This window comes from Cucumis melo, chromosome 1 (genome assembly GCF_025177605.1).
Source record: "Cucumis melo cultivar AY chromosome 1, USDA_Cmelo_AY_1.0, whole genome shotgun sequence".
In the NCBI taxonomy this organism is placed as follows: domain Eukaryota; kingdom Viridiplantae; phylum Streptophyta; class Magnoliopsida; order Cucurbitales; family Cucurbitaceae; genus Cucumis; species Cucumis melo.
The window spans coordinates 29631820-29651716 of record NC_066857.1 but is presented as its reverse complement, the minus strand read 5'-3'; the positions used below and the strand labels follow the sequence as shown (position 1 = coordinate 29651716).

The window sequence follows — 19897 nt, the reverse complement described above, 5'->3', positions numbered from 1 at the left end:
TTTTATAATCGATACATTTTCGATGATAGAAGATTGAGAACATATTAGAGTTAGTGATTCACATTTGTTTTCATCTTTTATCTTATTAATGATGTTTTCTATCATTGGATAGAGTTTATCGATGATAGAACTTTCAATGATGAACTTCTATCATTGATCATAGATTTCGTGTCATTCACTTATAAACTCTCATATTGTTACATTTTTCCTAAATTTGATAATGAATATTAATCGGAGAATGACAATGTTTAAATGCTCAAAATTTCATTAATTGGTATGAGGCAATGACTTTCAAATCTTTTAAATTTTTCTTAACCATACTTTCATATACTCAAAAAATTTTTTTTGATGTAATTTCGGTTGATTCATGTTCTTTTTCTAAATTCGAAGAGTTACAAGAATTATGTAATTTTTTTCTAATTATATTTTGCTGATTATTTTATGATATAATGAAAAGGTAAATCTATTTTCTAACTTAGCTTTTCAATTATTATACTTTGAATGATATAATAAAAACGTCCATTTAGCAGTACATTAAACTTTGTAGAAAATTGAATGTAATGTCAGACAAAAATTTAAAAGCCTCCATAGCGCTAAGAATAAGAAGGGTTACGTTCATCCATAGCGCTAAGAATAAGAAGGGTTACGTTCATAGATAATGGATGAAAGACAAGCTTTATTAATGGAAGATAGAGAAAACACTTCATTGATATGGGAGAAGGTCAAGAAAGGCATTTAATGAATGTGAGTGAGAATTAAAATGGGAGATGGAGAATTAATATGGGAAGGTGGGCAGTTCCAATGGTAAAGATAAATATTGATAGAGATTAGAGAGGTTTAATTAAATAAGAAAAATGAAAGGGTGAAAATGAAATTTAGTCCTAAACTTGGTGATTCTTCCAATTTTAGTATCTTTGGTTTTAAATTTCTAATATTTAGCTCTTTTAATACTTGTTCTTATTTTTTTAACTTTTGCTAAACTACAATTTAGTGAACTTATTAGACCTTTCATTTCAAAATTTGGAAAACATGCCCCATCTTGCCTTTTTCTAATTAATGGTTATAGGTTTTTATTTTTGACACATTTTATCTACATTTTAAACCTAACATTGTTTCACATTTTAAAAATTTATTGTAGAGGACTAATTAAATTTAACTCAAACATTTCCTACGCTCCTTGTTGTGTCATGACAAAGTCTTTGTTTAATTTGGAAGTAATATTCTCAACGCTTCATTTCTTAACCGTTTATTTGAAAAGATTTACAAATTTATGATCGTGTTTGTCAATAGTATTTTTAGTTCTCCTAGTGATTTTGTATTTGTGTAATGGTGGAGTTAAGTCTAAAGATCGTTTATTCTTTGAATGACCTTTTAGGAAGGCTACTTTGTGAACATCTTTTGTGGGGTTTGTTGCTCTAGTAGAATTTTTGCACTGGGATACGAATCCCATTTTGATATACCACCAGTTTAATTAGCTAAGAAAAATGCAGTTGAGGTGTATGATATGAAGAATTACTTAGGATGTTGTTAGCAATCATATTTGGTGTGTGTAATTTGTATGTCAATAGGACCATATATGCATCTATTCCAAGTGAGTAGGCATATTGTGTGTTTTTGTACTCTTTAGTTGTATCCTTTGTTTTCGTTTTGTAAATTAACCTCAAGTTGTAAGATGATCTCCATTTAACAAAATTGCTAAGAATACAATATTGTAATCTTAAAATACAAAATAAGAGATTTTTTTGAAAATAGAAAAAAATAAAACATTTACCATCTATAGAAAAAAAAACCACTAAAAGATAAAATTTATTACATCAAATTAAGCCTAAATATTTTGTCAATTTTTTTTTTTATCATTTTTCTAAAATCAAAAGAGTAGTATTATATATTTTCTTAAATTTAGCCATTTTTTCAAAACTACATAATGGCATTTTTTTTTTTTTAAAGATGAGGTACTTGATTAATTAATTTTAGTCCTTTTTCTTGGAGATGATTAATGTATAGTTATGATAGAAAATTGGTCCACATGATAACAGTAAAAAACGGTTATTATCAAACTATAGAGAACATGAAAATGATAAAAACTAGACAAAGGCCATAGGTCATTGTCAAACATGGCCTCATAAATCTCTCCTTTCCTAAGACATAAGTACAAGTGTACTTATCAAAGTTAGATGATCATAATACAGTTTTTTCTTTTTGTGTTTTGAAACAATTATCGTTGCTATTTCACGACGTGAAGCAACATAAACCTTTTAAACAAATAAATTTATTTTATGAAGTGGTTCGGAAGAGTAAGTACCTTGTAATTAGAGTTCGACTAACCGTTTAATGTATTAAAGACCCCTAGCTACCATCAACAGTACATCTTGGAAAAACCGATTATATTTTAAAAGCTCCTTTTGATCACTGTGCATACAACCCTCTAGAGTGTTGATGATATTGCACAAAACTTGATGTCTCTTTTATCTTTCATATTTATTATATTGTCTCTCTGTTTCCACTATTATTGTTTGATATAAATATTTTGTTTATCAATTATCGTACATCTTAATTACTTAGACTACAGACCTTTTCATATGTTAGACCCAGTTTAAAATTTTTTCTTATTATAATATAAAAGAAAAAAGAATTTCTAATTGTCAAGTTTGGATATTTTAAAAGAAAAGAAATGTGTATCCATTAATTTTGGAAAAAAATTGTACTTCCAGTGTGTATATAATATTAGTTTAGAGTAAATTCTTCAACAAACAACCAAAGGGTAAAGTGGATAAAATATTTATATTTGATGGCAAGATATGTCTTGTCCTTAAGTAGTTTTCTTTTGGCATGAAGTGTAAATTGTTTCTTTTCCCTGTTCTAAATAAAACCCCTAACAAACATAGCATTTTATGATATAAGTTCTATTGTTTATAATATTAAATTAAAAAAAAAACATATCGAATATTACAAAACGATAATTATAAAAAAAAAAAAATATTAAACAAACATCGTCAACTAGTTAACATTCAAATAAACCCTCCTCAAGAACAAGAATTAAAGTTATTATCAGACAAAGATTGATTTGAAAAATAAAAAGGTTATATTATTATCAATATACAATTTTAGTTCAAACTAAAAACAATGTGAACATAGATATTTACCTATGAGAGATCTCATTAATGTGGCCTACTCTCTCTCTATCCACAGAAGGAGAAATTATAACTAACATCAGTATGCCCATAACAATCCTATTCTATCCACATTATCTACCCAATAAATTTTAATATTCTCTAAAAAAAAATCTACACATTGAAGTGAAATGGGGGAAGGGGGAGAATGTGAGATTAAATTGATGGAACAATAATGGACTGTGACAATAATAGAATATATAATGCACTAATATTCACATGTATCTATATATATATATTAGACTATTATTATGAATGGGGAGATGTTAGAAGATGTGGGCTAACCACTCAATACTTCTTAAAGTTACATTATATATAAACCACTCCGATACCTATCTTCTTTGTACATTGAAATATGAATTTTTATAAATTCATTATCCCAACAAACTAAAACTCAAATTCAAAATTTATGAATGTAATTCAAAAGGGTAATTCATCAAATTAAAAATATTCATGCATCTTCTCACAATTTTTGGGATATGAAAGAAAAAATGAAATCTTTCCATCTCTATCTCCATGGCTGTAATAACAACATTAAATCTTTCTCATATAACCTTATCACTTTATCTTCTATAAATTTTGGTCCAACGAACTCTTTTAATTATCTAAATTAAAGTTTCTTTTTGAAGAAGTTTCCCAATGGGGGTGTCGAGTTGTTGCAACTCCAACATTTATCTTTTTCTTTCCTATCTACTCATCCTATACACAACCATTTCCATTCCCATCCTCAACATATATATTCATCAACCTTTCTTCATACCACTGATACATTTTATTCCTTTTATTTTTATAAAATATAATTATATAAACAAACACGTACACTATATATATATATATAATGAAAAAATAAACATTTAAAAATAACTATATTTAAAAATAAGTCAATAGATTCAAGATATGCATTGTACCTTTTGCTATGTTAAATAAACGATAAAATGAAGGAAATAAATAAACTATTAATGAAATTTTTGTGTACAATGTACCCACACCTTATTATTATTTCCTTTGTTGAAATTATGTTTTAGAAGAGGGTTACAAGGAAATGTAAGTATTTCACTAAGGAATACATAGGACCTTCATGCGCTCTTAGACATAAGGCACACAACTTAGTAGGATTAGAGGGTTTGCATAACTGAATAGATACAGTTAATTATTGATCATTTATCGTCTAAATCTAGATTGACTAATGTAACTAAATCACATACCAAGTCCACGAAACGTCGGCCTAAGTTATACCAAAGCATATTTTTTGTCGGCAAGAACATTGTCGTATCTGTGTCGGGAGAAGTTCTTTTCGACGAAATTGAGTTTTATCAGCATAAGTACCTTTTCCCCTACATTTATAGTTGCATCAGTGTACAAGTTTTGCCGACGAAAATGAACGTTGTTGGCATAATACCCTTTTACTAACGAAAAATGATGCGTTGTTGGCATATAAGTTACTTTTTGTCGATATAACTGTTCTTCAAAGTGTGGTAAAAGATATATGTTTTCTGACGTTGTTTTCGTCAACCTAAGTGGTTTACAACTTTATATATAAATTGTAACCGCCAAATAAGAAATTAATTTTCAGCTTTTTTTTTTTAATAATACCTAATTATGCTTCTGGGTCAAACACAGGGAGCACGAATATTTCTCGATCAAGTAATTAAATAGCTTTTTCAGCTTAAGGGTAACCGATGGGGGGTGGTTGGATTGTTTTTGGTACAAATTCAAATGAAACATGGTAAAGGTAAAGTGGATTGGGATTCAATAACTAAAAGATCCTAGCTTGGGTTAATTGGATTCAATCTATCCAAAACATTTGCTCATGGAAATTTCACTACTAAATGAATTCATTACCTATAAATAACCAATTTAATTAGAAAAGCTAACTAAATTGTCCTAACAATCAACCGAGCCTAATTGGAATTGGAATGGATGAAAAGTATGTCAACTCCAATCAACCTAATTACATTAAGTTTAAGGAAAGTTAAGGTTGAATAATTAACTTCCATGTGTCATCATTAAAATGGAGAATATAGTGCCTAAATAAATTATTAGCAAGTTAATCTAACTCAAGATTAACCAATATATTCAAACTCGTATGTGTGTGAACATTGTGTTAAAATTAACTCATAATGTTTGATGTCAAAATCCAAATAGGGGAAAACAGATTTGACCTTCAAGTATGTGACAACAACGGAATTTGAAATTTAGAAAAAAGTGGAAACTCACAAACAAAGAGAAAAAAGACTTTGATTCAAAAGTAAGAAAGGAATAATTGTGGAATTGAGAAAAAGTTAGAAATGTAAGTTATTGTATATGGAGTCGTAGTATTTATAGAAGACTTGACGTAGGGGATATTTGAAATTAACTCTCGTAGGACTAAAATTTTAGTTTTTCCTAATCTCAAACAAGATATATCAAATTTTATCTTATCTAGGATAGAGTATTAGAATAGAACTTTTCAATGCATTTCTTTTACCACGTGTGTTTTTTTTTTCTTTCTTTGGGCTAGATTGCAAACAAATCTGACTTGGTATATTGATCTTATATTTAGAATAGAGAGGTAAAACACTATTGCTCCTACGGACGAAGTTAACTATTGTGGCAAAAAATGGATGTAAAAAAAAATACATCATCTCTTTCAAGTGACAACAACAATAAGTATATAATTTGAGAAGAAAAAACTTGCAAATATTAAAGAAGAAATCACAAATTTATTGTTGGTACAGAACCTCTTATACTTAAGTTAATAATTAACAAAAAGGTCATACTACTATTTTTAAAGTGTGAAAAATTCCTCATCTTGGGGATGCTTATGACCCTCGGTTTATAGATGGTTGGACTTGAAATTTGAGGAAATGCTATTTCAAGTCGGCCATAGGAACTAAAATCATGACTCGCACTAGTAGAAAAAAGGCCTACGATGACAGTTAAATGCTGTCATAAAATGATTTCGTGACAGTTATTTTGCAGTCATTGATGTGGCAGTCATGAAAAGTATTTTATGACAGTTCTATAAACTGTCACGAAATATGTTTTTCATGACAGAGAATAAATGTCACGAATTCTTTATTTTATGACAGATTATAAATGTCATTATTTAAATTTTATGACAAATAATAACAGTCATTGTTTATATTTTGTGATAGAGAATAACTGTCATTGTTTATATTTTGTGACAGAGAATAACTGTCATTATTAATCTTGTTTGACAAGTATTAAATGTCATTATTTATCATTTATGACTTTTATTAACTGTCATCATTTCATCTACCATTCTTGCCCTATTTTTAATTAAATCCCTGTTTTTCTCGTCACCCTGCCATTACACACTAATACAATCACAAAATATTATACAACACACCCATATTGAAAGAAATGGTGAACGTATTAATATATATACTTTAATATATGTACAATTGTTTGTCATAAAGTGTTTGTACAATAAAGTGATGAACAAGCTATTTAAATAAATACATTAGAACCAAAATTTGGCTACCAAACCTACAAAAAGACCTATAAATCAATCAATTGCCGCATACATGACTTCGCTGCTTCAATGGATTCTTGCAAAATCTAATAAGAAAAGAAAATGACGATTGTAACTTAGAATAAGACTTACTATAAAGACAGGAAATAGCACACACCCACAACGAATAACAACCCGAACTTAGTATAAAGATAAATAAAATGGTACAAATATCCACAAAGCAACAGTCATTAGTCTTAATTAATCATAAACCAATAACAACGATTAAAAAAATGATCTTCACAATCCCATCATAATTCACAAACAATTGAAAAAATGATCTAAAAACAAGATAATATACACATGTAATTACATCAACCTACACATAACTTAAACCACCTAAAGCATTTCTATACAAAAGCCACCTACATATAACTTAACCCAAAAATCAATAAGCCATTTCAGCACAACCAATATGAAAATCACAAACCCTTTCAAATTTTCAATAATACTTCTTATCAGAAAAACACCATTCATCAAACAATAAAAGCAATCAATAGAGAGTTGCAACAAATACACATAACTTACAGTAGCTCTTCTCTACTCTACAACAACAGCAAGTGCAAAAGCAACGAGATTAAAGATAAACACCACAATTAGATAAAAAAGGCGAAGAATATGAATCTTTAATACTTAACATTTTTTTCAATGTAGTTATTTGATATGAATATGTTGAATATGCTTGTATTGCCACCAAGATCTTCCAAAAAAAAAGAAAATATTGGCATTAGATATGAATGTCAATAACATTTACTAAAAGTTCAACTAAACTGTTTAAAACCACAACCAATTACTCGATATTTCACATGGTGTGCAAGCATATGTACAAAAACATTGGCACTATCTCTTCAACATACACATTATTAGTCCCCTTTAACTGGCCTCATAACTTATAAAACACTTGTATATTGCATATTGATAAAACTAGCATCAATGTCTATAAAGTTTATAACGATACAAAATCCTAAGGTTTAGAACCCAAATATACACTTGTTGATGAGTTGAATACAAAATTATATTACAGTTTAGAACCCAAAAAGTAGAATAAGTTATGGAACCAATATAAGGGTGAAAAATATCAGGGAGATGTTGGTCAATATATTCAACTCTCGGCTCTTAGAGGATAAAAGACTCCAATTATGACATAATTTAATTAGAATGCACCTTACTTTAAAAAATCAAAAAAGACGTGACAATGGCTTGTCTAAATTCTTTCGTCCTACAAAAACTACGGTAACATGAACGAAATTGTGGAACAATTTGTAAAAGACATGGATTGACTTAAAAGTTAAAACAGTTCATCCTTCATTCGGTAAAGAAGTAAAGGTTCCAATGGCTCTATGCAACATAACAAACAATTCAATTAAATGCAAACAAAAAAAAAACTGATGTCTTGGTAAAAAAGAACACTTATTATTTTTTATGTAAAGAAAAAGAAGACGACAACACCTCTATCAAACTATAACACATCAAACAATAGCAAAAAGCCCATTACCTAAGTCTACTGAAATCTTCTTGACCTTCAAAACAGAGCAACATATACCAACTTAGGGAGATTATAATCTATTAAAAGTAAGCAGACTACCAAAAGGGCAACCCATTTTACCAGCAGTGTCCCATAATCCCGAGTTGACAATATGCCCATCCACAGCCACATTAGCACTGAAGTTATCAAAAACTAAAGGAATATAATCCTACCTAAAAAAAACAACTGTGAATTCATAACACAAATAGAAGAAAAACACTTGAAAAATGGTAACTTAGGAAGAAACGCTGCAGAGTCTCTCAATTATTTTTTTGTATTATTTTCTGAAGAAATTAAGGAGCCCTGAATTCTGGAATTGAGACCGATAATAATAATAATTCTCATGTTGTGCTTTAATTTGAACATTTTTTTTATTTAGACAAATGAAATCTGCAACTTTATTCGCCTAAAGGAAGCATTAGTTTTACCATGTAATATATTAAAATAATGGCAGTTCAATATCAGAAATTGAAAACACAACCAACCAACCTACCAAACACAAACAAACACACACACATAGACTGTTTTAGTAGTTACCCATTCAATCTTCAAGAGTCTTGACTTGATGGAATAAAGAAAGCTTTTCAAGAGATAAACATTGTAGCTCTTTTCAAGAACTTATTTTGTTGTTCTCTCTGTCTATCTCAAACTTTTCAAGAGATTCCCATACCCACAAGCACCACTAAAATAGAGAAAATCAGAGAAAGATACCCAAAAAAGAAAATGTGGTAAGAAGAGAAGGAAAAGGGAGATACCCATAGTTCCGAAGGCATCGCTGCCGCCGTAGAAGGTGGCGTGAGCGTCTTGCTAGGAGCCGCCGGAGTAGACGCTGAGGATTCATACAAATTGGAAATTGGTTCGTTCCATTTGAAGAATAGAAGTGCTACCTCAAGTTGTTTTACATACAAAAAGAGAATGGTTTTTGGTAACAGTAATTGACTTATCACTTATCAGACGAGGTCGAGGGTGGGCGAAGAGTTTGGAGATGGTCGGCGGCGTTTGCAGACGAGGTTGAGGGTGGAGTTCGACAATTTGATGAAGGGAGAGGACGGACGAACAACACTTTTCGTAAGGTTCTTTTTGTGTTAGGGTTTGAGTTTTATTAAAAGATATTTTTAATACATTTGAATAAAATTTATTTTAATAAATTATTTAATGAATTTATCTTTTATGACAACAAACAACTGTCACGTATAAGTGCAATCCAAAAACAACATTTTTTCCTGTCAACAACGCGAATTTTGACATTTATAATTGATGACAGTTACAAATTATTTATAATTGATGACAGTTAAAAATTGTCATAGATTTATGACACTTAAAAACTGTCATAAATTCTGCAAATCCGAAAAATTCCGTCTTTTCCCGCCAAAAACGCGCTTTTTGACTTTTGATGACAGTTATTTCTTCCCTCCTTTCAATTTGAGATAGAACAACTTTCATAGGAGGAAAGAAGCTCGTCTTAGTGCCTCGAGTTGAGGTTGAGGTAGACCATTTGGGTCAATGAAGATACTCTCTCCTCAGCCTCGATCTTTGACGACTAGTTAGGCCATTTGGCCGGCCCCAACATAAACACTTACCTTAGCCTCAACTTCCCGAGGCAGAGTGGTAGACAAGTTGCATCTGCCATTTCGCCCCCCAATATATCTTTCCTTTCCATAAGCCCTTTCTCCTCTCCCACAACTTATCTGCTCATTTCTTACACTCTTTGGCCCTCACTTGGTTGTCATTACTTCGATTTTACCTTTAACAGTTTGCCCTCTCGAGCTCGTAATTTTTTATCTCAAAATATCCATAATACATAAAATATAAAATTCCACCCCATCACTTCGTAATTGATGAAAAAAAAGAAAAAAAGAAAAAAGGAAACCTTTGGCAATAAATAATAGTGGCTGTCCACCTACCTTTAGCAGTTTATACAAGTAAAAATAGTGTATTGGTGTGTGGCAGTACATAAATGTTCTGCTGAAAATGGTTGATGATTTTGGGGACCATTATCTAATTTTTTAACTTTAAATATTTGTGTACTTCACAAGTATAAATACAAATATATGCCCAACATTGAAGTCACAACTATAGCAAAGAAAGAATAAGGAAAGAAATGGAAGAAGCATCCAAAGAAGAGTCAAAAGAGATGGTGATGAACTCTCCTTCAAGGCTCTTTAAGAGGAAAAAGTGGACAAAGTTTGATAAAAACGTTGCCTTTTACTTTCTTCTTTTGCATCTACTTTGTATTTTGGCACCATTCTATTTTAGTTGGACTTGTTTATTCCTTTCTTTGGGATTAGCCAATCTAACAGGTATGGGAATTAGTGTTTCGTATCATAGAAATCTTGCACATCGAAGCTTCAAACTTCCAAAATGGCTCGAATATTCTCTTGCTTATATTGCAGCTCATGCAATTCAGGTTTGATATTTTGAATCCCTTGCTCTAACTAAAGATGGATAAACTATGAATATAACTTGAATTACAAGTAGATTTCGATTTTAAATTTAATTTGAGCATCTACACCGTAGATGACACAATACTTAAATTTACAACCCATTAACTTAAACTTTTGAATTAATCAATAATTTAATATGATATTAAAGTAAATGGTTCACAAGCTTCATCTTTATTTGAATTTAAGAATTCATGGGCAATGTCTCTACCTCCTCAATCCTACAAGAGTAAGTGTAAAATTATTTTGAATCAACTGATAATTTAATGGTGCATTATTTTCTGGGTTTTTAATCTAAAAATGAACATTGTTGATCATTATGGTTATATATGAAATAATGATTTTTATGGACGTTATAAACACCAAACCATAAAATAATGAGTAGTGTAGTAACTACCTACCATATATACCATTAATAAGGATAAAATAAGAGACAAACCCTTATGTAGTATTTTGATAACATTTTTTTTTTCTTTCAATTTTAGGGTGATCCAATAGATTGGGTGAGCACACACAGATGTCATCATCGATTCGTTGATTCAGAACGAGATCCACATAGTCCTATTTATGGATTTTGGTTTAGTCAAATGACGTGGTTTTTTGATTCATATAATTTGACGAGAAAAGTTTGTCCAAACTATTTTAATAATTTTCAAAAGGTGGAAAGAAACGCCTTCATGTTTTACATGAAACATGGATATGCAGACAATGTGACAGATTTGGAGAAACAAAGGTTCTATAGATTTATACACAAAACATATTGGCTTCATCCACTTGCTCTTTCACTCTTGCTCTATGCCATTGGAGGACTTCCTTTCATCATTTGGGGAATGGTAAAATCTAATCATTATTCCCTTTCCATTTCCTCTTTTAATTATTAAGTTATGAACTCTATTTGTTTGGATGTTTAAATTTTCTTTCAATTGCTAATTTTTCTTTTCAATCTTTTTTAAAAGAAGGAAAATTTAAATTTTTTTTCCATTAATAAATTAAGTTGTTGGTTTTTATTTAATTTGTTCACTACATGTTTTTAGGCCATCTACACAATAGATAATTTAAGGGGTTTTTTTTTAAAAGAAATAAAAAAGGAAGAAAAAGAAAATGCATGTATAATGCTTGTGTTTTTTCTTTTTAAATAAAGGTAACTGTATTTTATTCTATTGCACAATTAATCATTTATATTATATATAAAGTTAAATCAATATTATATAAGCCCATAAACTCTAAATCCTAAATTCTAAACCCACAAAATTACAAGTTTAACTCTTTGAGGTGGGAAACTTATATTCATCTGATTCTTGATCTTTAAAAATATCTAGTAGGTTTTTCGACTATTTGTATGTTTAACCAAGCAGTAGTTTCAACTTCTTTTTGTCCAGAAGATTTGTAAATTAGTAAAAAAATATTTAAATTTTTTCTATATTCTTGTTTGATAATGATTTTGTTTCAATTTTCGTTAATCTTAGGCTTATATCCACATAATTTTTTATACCATGATTTTCATATTTCCAAATAAACATCAAGATTATTAATCTAAAAAATAAAAACAGGAACAAAAATTTTAAAATCACCTTTCCTTCTACTTTGTTAAAACAGTAGATCACTGATAATCAGTGTACACCGTAAAGTATTGTGTTTGATTATGATTATAAAGATTAAATTAAGGTAGAGATGAGATTGATGATATATTTCTACCATATATTTATTTACATATATGTTTTTGATTGAAATATATATTTTATTTATGAAAGTGTTTTTAATTATGTTTTACTTAAACTATTGATAGTGCGTGAGGTTCGTAATCAGCTTGCATTTCACATCTATGATAAATTCAGTATGTCATATTTGGGGAAACCAACCATGGAACACTGGGGATTTATCTAAGAACAATTGGTAAGACATACCCTTTTCTTATTTCATTTCATTTTGTTTTGTTTTGTTTTGTTTTTATTCTTTTCTCTTACCACTTGCTTCTGAAAAATGGGTTTTATATTAATTAATTCATACATCAATTTTCATATTAATTTATATCATCAATCCAATTATTTAAAATTTTGAATAATATTCTACATCAACCCTTTTCCTTTTTTGTTTCATAACAATTTTGTTTTAAAGTAGGAAGTAAAATTTTAAACCTTATTAGTGACAATTACAAAAGTGATGTTTCAAATAGAAAAAATGTATATATTTTTCATATAAATTCTAAGATTATGTATTACCTGTTTTTTCAAATGTCATTATTCTATTATTTCAAACCACATATTTTAAAGATTTTTGAAATAATCTCTTTTAAAATCATATTTGCATAATCTACCGTTTAATGTTTACATCCATAAAATATCTCCACTTTTTAAATGTTATTGTCTATCAAAATAATAGACAATGATAGCCATTGATAAATATCTATTAGTATCTAGATGAACTTTGACAAAGTTTAAATAATTCATTGTTTCATTTTCAGGATCGTCGCTATATTTACCTTTGGAGAAGGATGGCACAATAACCACCACGCTTTCGAGTATTCAGCACGACATGGTCATGAATGGTGGCAAATTGATTATGGTTGGTATATTATTAAATTCCTTCAAGTCATTGGATTTGCCACCAATGTTAAATTACCTTCTGAAAAGCAAAAATGGGCTGCTTTAAACAAATCAAAACCCACCTTTCTTAAGCCTATGATAGATTAAGATTCATGTGATATTTAATATTTTCCCTCATTTGAGAATCTTGTTTGTAAGATAAATGATATAATCTACGTATTAATGTTAATGATAGTATTATATGGTATGGTTTTTATGTAACTCACTCTTAATTATATATCCAGCTTCTCATTCATCTTATAAAAGATAGTCACTAAATACACTCTAAATTGAGATTTATGACCTATTACGTATCTTTAATAGTAGCCTACATGCCAATTGTTTGGATCAAACTATTTACAAATTTAATAGAAGTATTTTATTTCAGTTAATTAAGATGAGAAATACCTAAAGTTATTTTTAAGTTAATACTCATAAAAAAATGCTTTTGAATTCTAAAGTTGCTTAGTTTCTCCTTACTACACACAATTTATTTTTTTCATACCATAGATGGAACCAAACAAGTGAAAGAAACGAAGATCTTGTTGTTGACTTAAAAAAAGAAGAGGGAAAAAAAAAGGAGAAAAAATAGTGGACTAAGTGTTAATAGAAAATCTAACGTTAAAGTACGAAAAATGATACGAGACGCTTTTAAATATTGTTAAGTGGTGATGGTCTTAACTCTTTGAAAAAAGAGTAAAGTAATCCACTATTAAGAATATTGAGATAACTTAACCAAAGATAAAAACGTCAAATTATATTTTTCTTGATACACTCTACCTGTTAAGGATATAATCACAAGCTTAACGATGGTTATATGTCAAGTGTATCAATTCTCTCGACATTGATTACCTATACAACTTTTTGAGTCTATTCCTTTCTAGCATTGATAGACAGTAACATTTTGTTATATATTTGTAATTAAGTTGGTTTATATTTTTACGAGGTTTTCTTGCATGTCTAATAAAATAAGTTTAAAAAATTAGGTTTATAGCACCAAACTTATCTACTTTTGCAAAAATGGTAAAAAACAAGCTCAACCCATGTGATACACTTGTTACACCTAAATCCCTGATATATATATATATATATATATATATTTAATACACCACTAATAATACACTCAGTACACTACTAATATACGTTTGATAAACTACTAATATCCATTTTGATACACTTGTGATATACACACTTGATACAACTTCTAAATACACTTGATATACACATTTGATACAGGGATACACACATGTATTAAATATTTAGATTTGTGATAAAAGATTTTGAAATTTTTGTTAAATGATTGTGAAAAATATATTTGTTTTAAAAATATAAACTATAAACGCATACTGTTATAATTAAAACTAAAATAATTTATACCCTAAACTCAAACTATTATAACCTACGACTATAATAAATTACTCATTGCCCCAAACCCAAATGCCCTCTCGAAATGTCATGTTTCACAATTTTTGGCTCTAAAGTCAATAAAGATCAACATATTTATAAACTCTGCACATTGTTTTATTTACTCTAATGTCATTAGACATATTTACTTAATTATTATTAACTCAAAAACTTTTAATATTTTGTCATTTTCAACATTTATTTATATAATAAATATGTGTATCAAATATATCAAATGTATATCATGCGTATCAAATGTATATTGAGTATATCAGATGTACGTACCACTTAGGTTGAACTTGTTTTTTGCCATATCTATAAAATAAGAAAGATGTTTAATAAACTTGCAAATTACTAGATTCAAATTATCACAACTATATTTTCTTTTTTATATTTGGAAAAACTCAAAAAAGAAAAAATTATATATATAAATTAAGCAACTAAAACCAACAATTTGACACCAATAAATTGTCTTATTGTTAGTCAGCTAATGATGAAAAAATCCTTCGAAATCAATTTATGAATCATTTTCAATTTCGAACGACTAATAAAAATTAATGTTTCGCCTGAAAATTACAGATTAGATAATAGAGATAACCTAGGAAAAATATAAATGTGCATAAACGTGCTATTATTAGCTGCTATTTCTGAAAAATGTCAATAAAAATTGCTGATAGCTACTATAAATGATAATTTCTAATTTGAGAAATGTAATATGAATTAAATTGATTGATCCAAATTCGTAATAGTTCCAAAATTTTTTTAAGTTGTTCTATATTTTTTTACATTATTTTCATGATTGTGTTATATGCTATTATTTTTCTTTACGAGAATGACTAGAAATACAAATAAAGTTATTAATAAAAATGTTATACTATTATCAATATATAATTTTAGTTCAAATTAAAAGCAATATGAACATAGATTTAGCTGTGAGATCTCATTAATGTGGATACTCTCTCTATCCACATAAGAATAATAACTAACATCAGTGTGCCCATAACCATCCCGTCTTAAATGTGATGGACTTGGTCCATCTCTACCATTATTATAGTGAGAGTTGTTTTGAGATATTTGATCCCAAAAATTTGAATAAATAATTTAACTTTTGAAAATAATTATTAAAATATTATTGTTTTAAAAATATTTATAAAAGTAAGATTTTGACTTTCTCTTTCTAATGTCTTGGGTTAAACTCAAAATAATACTTCCTTTCTCCAATGTCTGGGGTTAAATCCAAGACATTACTTTCTCTTTCCATTGGGTTAAACCCAAAACATTACTATACGACATTCTCTCAACTTCCTTGTTGGTTGGGCTCCGTTTGTCTCTTTTTTCTTTTTTAATTTTTTTATGAAAATTTAAATTTTGTTATTGTCGGCTTCCAATACGAGAAATTTGGATAAATATTTTTAAATAATTAAATAATTAGATCAAACCATATTGAAATTTCAATTCATTTATAGATTATATGTTTTATCTTTTATTCATTTATCACTAATTTTATAAAAATTTATATTTATGTTTTTAATTATTAAAAAACATGATTCTTGAATCATTTTTTTTAATAATGACCCGTACTTGAAAAAAATTAAATCTAAATTAAAACATTTTTTTAATAACCGAATTACATTCATTTAAAAGATAAAAGAAAATCAATGTGTTCCACAATTTAGACATCGTCGATTTCAAGCTGGTTGTCGCCGTCGACTCTAAACTCTATGTTGTTCTGGCTCTCTTGGTTCTCTGGTTCTTGTTGGTACTCTTGTTGATCTGTTACCTCTGCAGATGTTACCTCTGCAGATGCTTCATAGTACAGATATTCGTTATGTTCTCCATGGCCACATTCATGTCCATGCATGTAAGAAGTTGATAAACCGACATCTATGTATAAAGACGATGGATTGATCCCTCAATCATAATATCATGTACCACTAGTAAAAAAAGGGCCTACAATGACAATTAAATGCTGTCATTAAAAGTTTTCGGGACAGTTTTTTGCAGTCATTGATGCAGTAGTCATGGAAAGTATTTTATGACAGTTCTATAAAACTGTCATGAAATGTGGTTTTCATGACATAGAATAAATGTCACGAATTAAATATTTTATGATAGATTATAACTGTCATTATTTACTTTTTATGACAGTTAATAACTATCATTGTTTATATATTATGACATCTGATAACCGTTATAGTTTACATTTTATGATAGCGAATAATTGTTATTGTTAATATTGTATGACAGATATTAACTATCATTATTTATCATTTATGGCACTTTTTAACTGTCATCATTTTACTTACCATAACTTTAATTAACTGTTAAGAAAACTTTTTCAATGACAGTTTTATTTTTCAATTTAAATGTCATAATTGTGTTTTTAGTCATTGTTTTGAACTGTCCTATTTTTTTTATTAAATTCTGTTTTTCTTGTTGCCCTACCAACCAATACAATCACATATGGAAAGAAATGGCGAACGCTTTAATATAAAGAAACATACACTTTCTAATATTGCTTTAATTGTTGGTACATATATGTTTTGGTATAAACAAACTATTTAAATAACTACATTTAAACAAAAAATTTCCTACCAAATCTACAAAAAAGCCTATACATCAATGAATTGACTTAAATATGGCTTCACTGCTTCAATGGATTGTGGCAAAACCTAGTGAGAAAAGAAAAGGGAAAAATGATTCAATTACAAGACAACACATAAACACTTCACATTCACTTCAACAACACATTTCAACAACACATTTCAACAACACAACACACACACACTTCAAGAATAATAACTTCTAAGCTTAACAGTGAATTATTCTTTTCTATAACTTCTAAGCTTGGTATTGGAAATGTAGAGGGTAATCAAATGGAAAGCCTTACATATATGGGTCTCAAAATTATGCTACTATTTAAGTACATAATGTACAAAATCCATCCATATGAAAAAGAAAAAAACAGAATCGCAAACACCAAATTCAACCCACAAACTTAGCTAAATTCATTACGGAACTTCACAAAAAGTCCAAAACCAACAACAAATAACAAAACTCAAAGCTAAAACATCTACAAGCATATCAATGGCTAAAAGCAAAAAAATTGATCAAACGATGCAGTAGCACAAAGTGCAAAAGGAGAGAAAAACAACCTTTTGAATGAAAATGGATTATGAAGTGTTGGGATTTGGAGTAGAAGGCTGAGAACAACTTTTAGTGCCTGGCAATTAGTAAAACAGAGTGTCTCATCTCAGCAAAATGTGTATTCAAGTTACAGATACTAAACCAATGGAGATTTTAATCAACAACATATGTAAGGGTTACTCCTGATTGCTTAGGACACTTGAGATACACATACAAATGACTTGATCTATGTTAGAAATAGAAATTTAATTTACAATCATAGCAACATAGATATTCACATACCTTTACGATCCTCCAATTTGGTTATTTTTTCTTCATTATGTTGATTGATCTACAAAAGAATATCAAAGTTTGACCTACTTAAACTATTGTCTCATTAAGAAAAAAGGAAGTAAAGGTAAAAGTAAGTACGACATACATTTCAACTACTTCGGATACATCTGGGTCAATGTGGTTTTTCAAACGGTCTATCCAAAAGGCAACACCCTTCGATAGGTTTATTACAACCAAAGTCCAATGATTTCTAAATATATGTGTGAAAATGATAATCCTATTTTCCCAGTTCATAATTTTTCTTTCAAGTAATTCTTTTCCATTTGCTATATGAGCAAACTTCCTATGCAATAGTAACTTCTAAGCTTGGTAGTGAATTATTCTTTTCTACAACTAGAAGAATTTAACTCTAAGTAATGGGACTTACTTTTTCTTAAGTATAATTCGGTATAAAATACCAGTGCTGATGCTATTAAAATTCTTCAATATCTGATAACCCGGTGCATCCACATAAGCAAAAATGTAATACTGCCACATAAAAACAATAAAAGTGAATACAAATAAACAAAATCAAGACTGAGGGACAACTTTAAAAAGGGCAAAAACAAATAAACAAAATCAAGAGGGCACACCCACAAGTAGAATTCAAAGTAATACAAGACCATGAGTCTAATAAACATATTGTAAAGAGATCTTGCTAATTTCCATCCTCCAATGGTGTGACATTATCCGCCGAACAATCCATTAACAACAATCGACGTAGCAGTTGTAGCACTAGATCCCAACCACTCCCTAACAGCAAACCTTTCTCAAGTGAAAGAGAAAGACCAACAGATCGAATTCCTAGCATTTTCATAACCTCAATAGCAGCAATACCAGCACAATTATAGAGATGATTTTTACTAAGTTTATTTGTGTTATTCCCTGTAATATTAGAAATTGTAACTTTACCTGGATGAACATTGGAATCAACACTAAGAGAGACATAATCTCCCAAGTCGTAGCCAAGGAAATCAAAGCAGGGCCTAAATTAGTGACGGTTACAAGAGCAAACACCTTGACAGAGGAGATAACGGGTTGAGGTTCGACGAAAGTAACTTTCAAACAGATTTCATCTTCCCATCGGTGTCCATGTCACTTTATTTGTTGCTACCTAATACTTACTTCTACACCTCGCACTATCATGCATGCATAAAGTGATGATATTAGAACCATTTATCATTAGAGAGTGTATTAGTCATCTCATCTAGCATTAATCATTTAATGATACAAAATATACTTTAAACCACAATAGTTGAATATGTATTTTTGTAGGGGATGTAGAAACTATCTCAGATCCAGAATGAGCTTGAGATTATGATATCAATACTTACAATAGAGACCCTTTTTCATCTTTCATATTCACCTTTTTAACTGAAACAAAATAATTGAGATGTATAATCCACCTGTAAGCCAGAACAACGACAAAACTTTTACATAAATTTTTAAGCTTCAACTTAATTTCATTTTAGCATAAGGGTAGTAGCATTATACATTTTCAAGTCCTTAGCAAATCTGGCTTATGGTGCCCTTGTGAACTGTTGCAAGTAAATGATAAAATTCCCCTGAAGTGACGATTAGGAAAACCTTCCACATAGGCAACAAAATAGTTTGAATCTTCCTCCCCGTCAGCTTTTGCCAACTATTCTTAATCAGAAAATCTTATAACAAAAACAAACAAGTACAACTTTTTTTAACTAGTACTATAGTTTTTGAATGAATACAAGGGCAATATGAATAATATTTCTTGATATAAAAAACAAACAAATACAGTTTTTACACATCCTTCTCTTGATAAC

The 19897-nt window shown here is 29.1% G+C and overlaps 1 protein-coding gene and 1 long non-coding RNA gene across 2 annotated transcripts; one reads left to right on the top strand and one right to left on the bottom strand.

Moving 5' to 3' along the window:
- Window positions 1–6527: 6527 nt before the first annotated feature.
- Window positions 6528–9296, bottom strand: LOC127151660 (uncharacterized). The gene is made up of 2 exons (XR_007824725.1): window positions 8968–9296; window positions 6528–6734 (listed from the first exon to the last, which is right to left on the bottom strand). It is a non-coding gene; the product is annotated as an uncharacterized LOC127151660 (long non-coding RNA).
- Window positions 9297–10266: 970 nt separating this feature from the next.
- LOC103492608 (palmitoyl-monogalactosyldiacylglycerol delta-7 desaturase, chloroplastic-like) lies at window positions 10267–13473 on the top strand. Its single transcript, XM_008453036.3, has 4 exons — window positions 10267–10619; window positions 11139–11486; window positions 12440–12546; window positions 13115–13473. Exons 1-4 carry the CDS (start codon window positions 10314–10316, stop codon window positions 13341–13343), a joined length of 990 nt encoding a protein of 329 aa, XP_008451258.1. The 5' UTR covers window positions 10267–10313; the 3' UTR covers window positions 13344–13473.
- The last annotated feature ends 6424 nt before the right edge of the window (window positions 13474–19897 follow it).

Bases quoted from the DNA above. Each gene is read 5' to 3' on its own strand.
- LOC103492608 (XM_008453036.3), top strand. From the start codon at position 10,314: ATGGAAGAAGCATCCAAAGAAGAGTCAAAAGAGATGGTGATGAACTCT. The intron at 10,620-11,138 runs GTTTGATATTTT...TTTCAATTTTAG, and splicing joins TTGCAGCTCATGCAATTCAG to GGTGATCCAATAGATTGGGT. The intron at 11,487-12,439 runs GTAAAATCTAAT...AACTATTGATAG, and splicing joins CTTTCATCATTTGGGGAATG to TGCGTGAGGTTCGTAATCAG.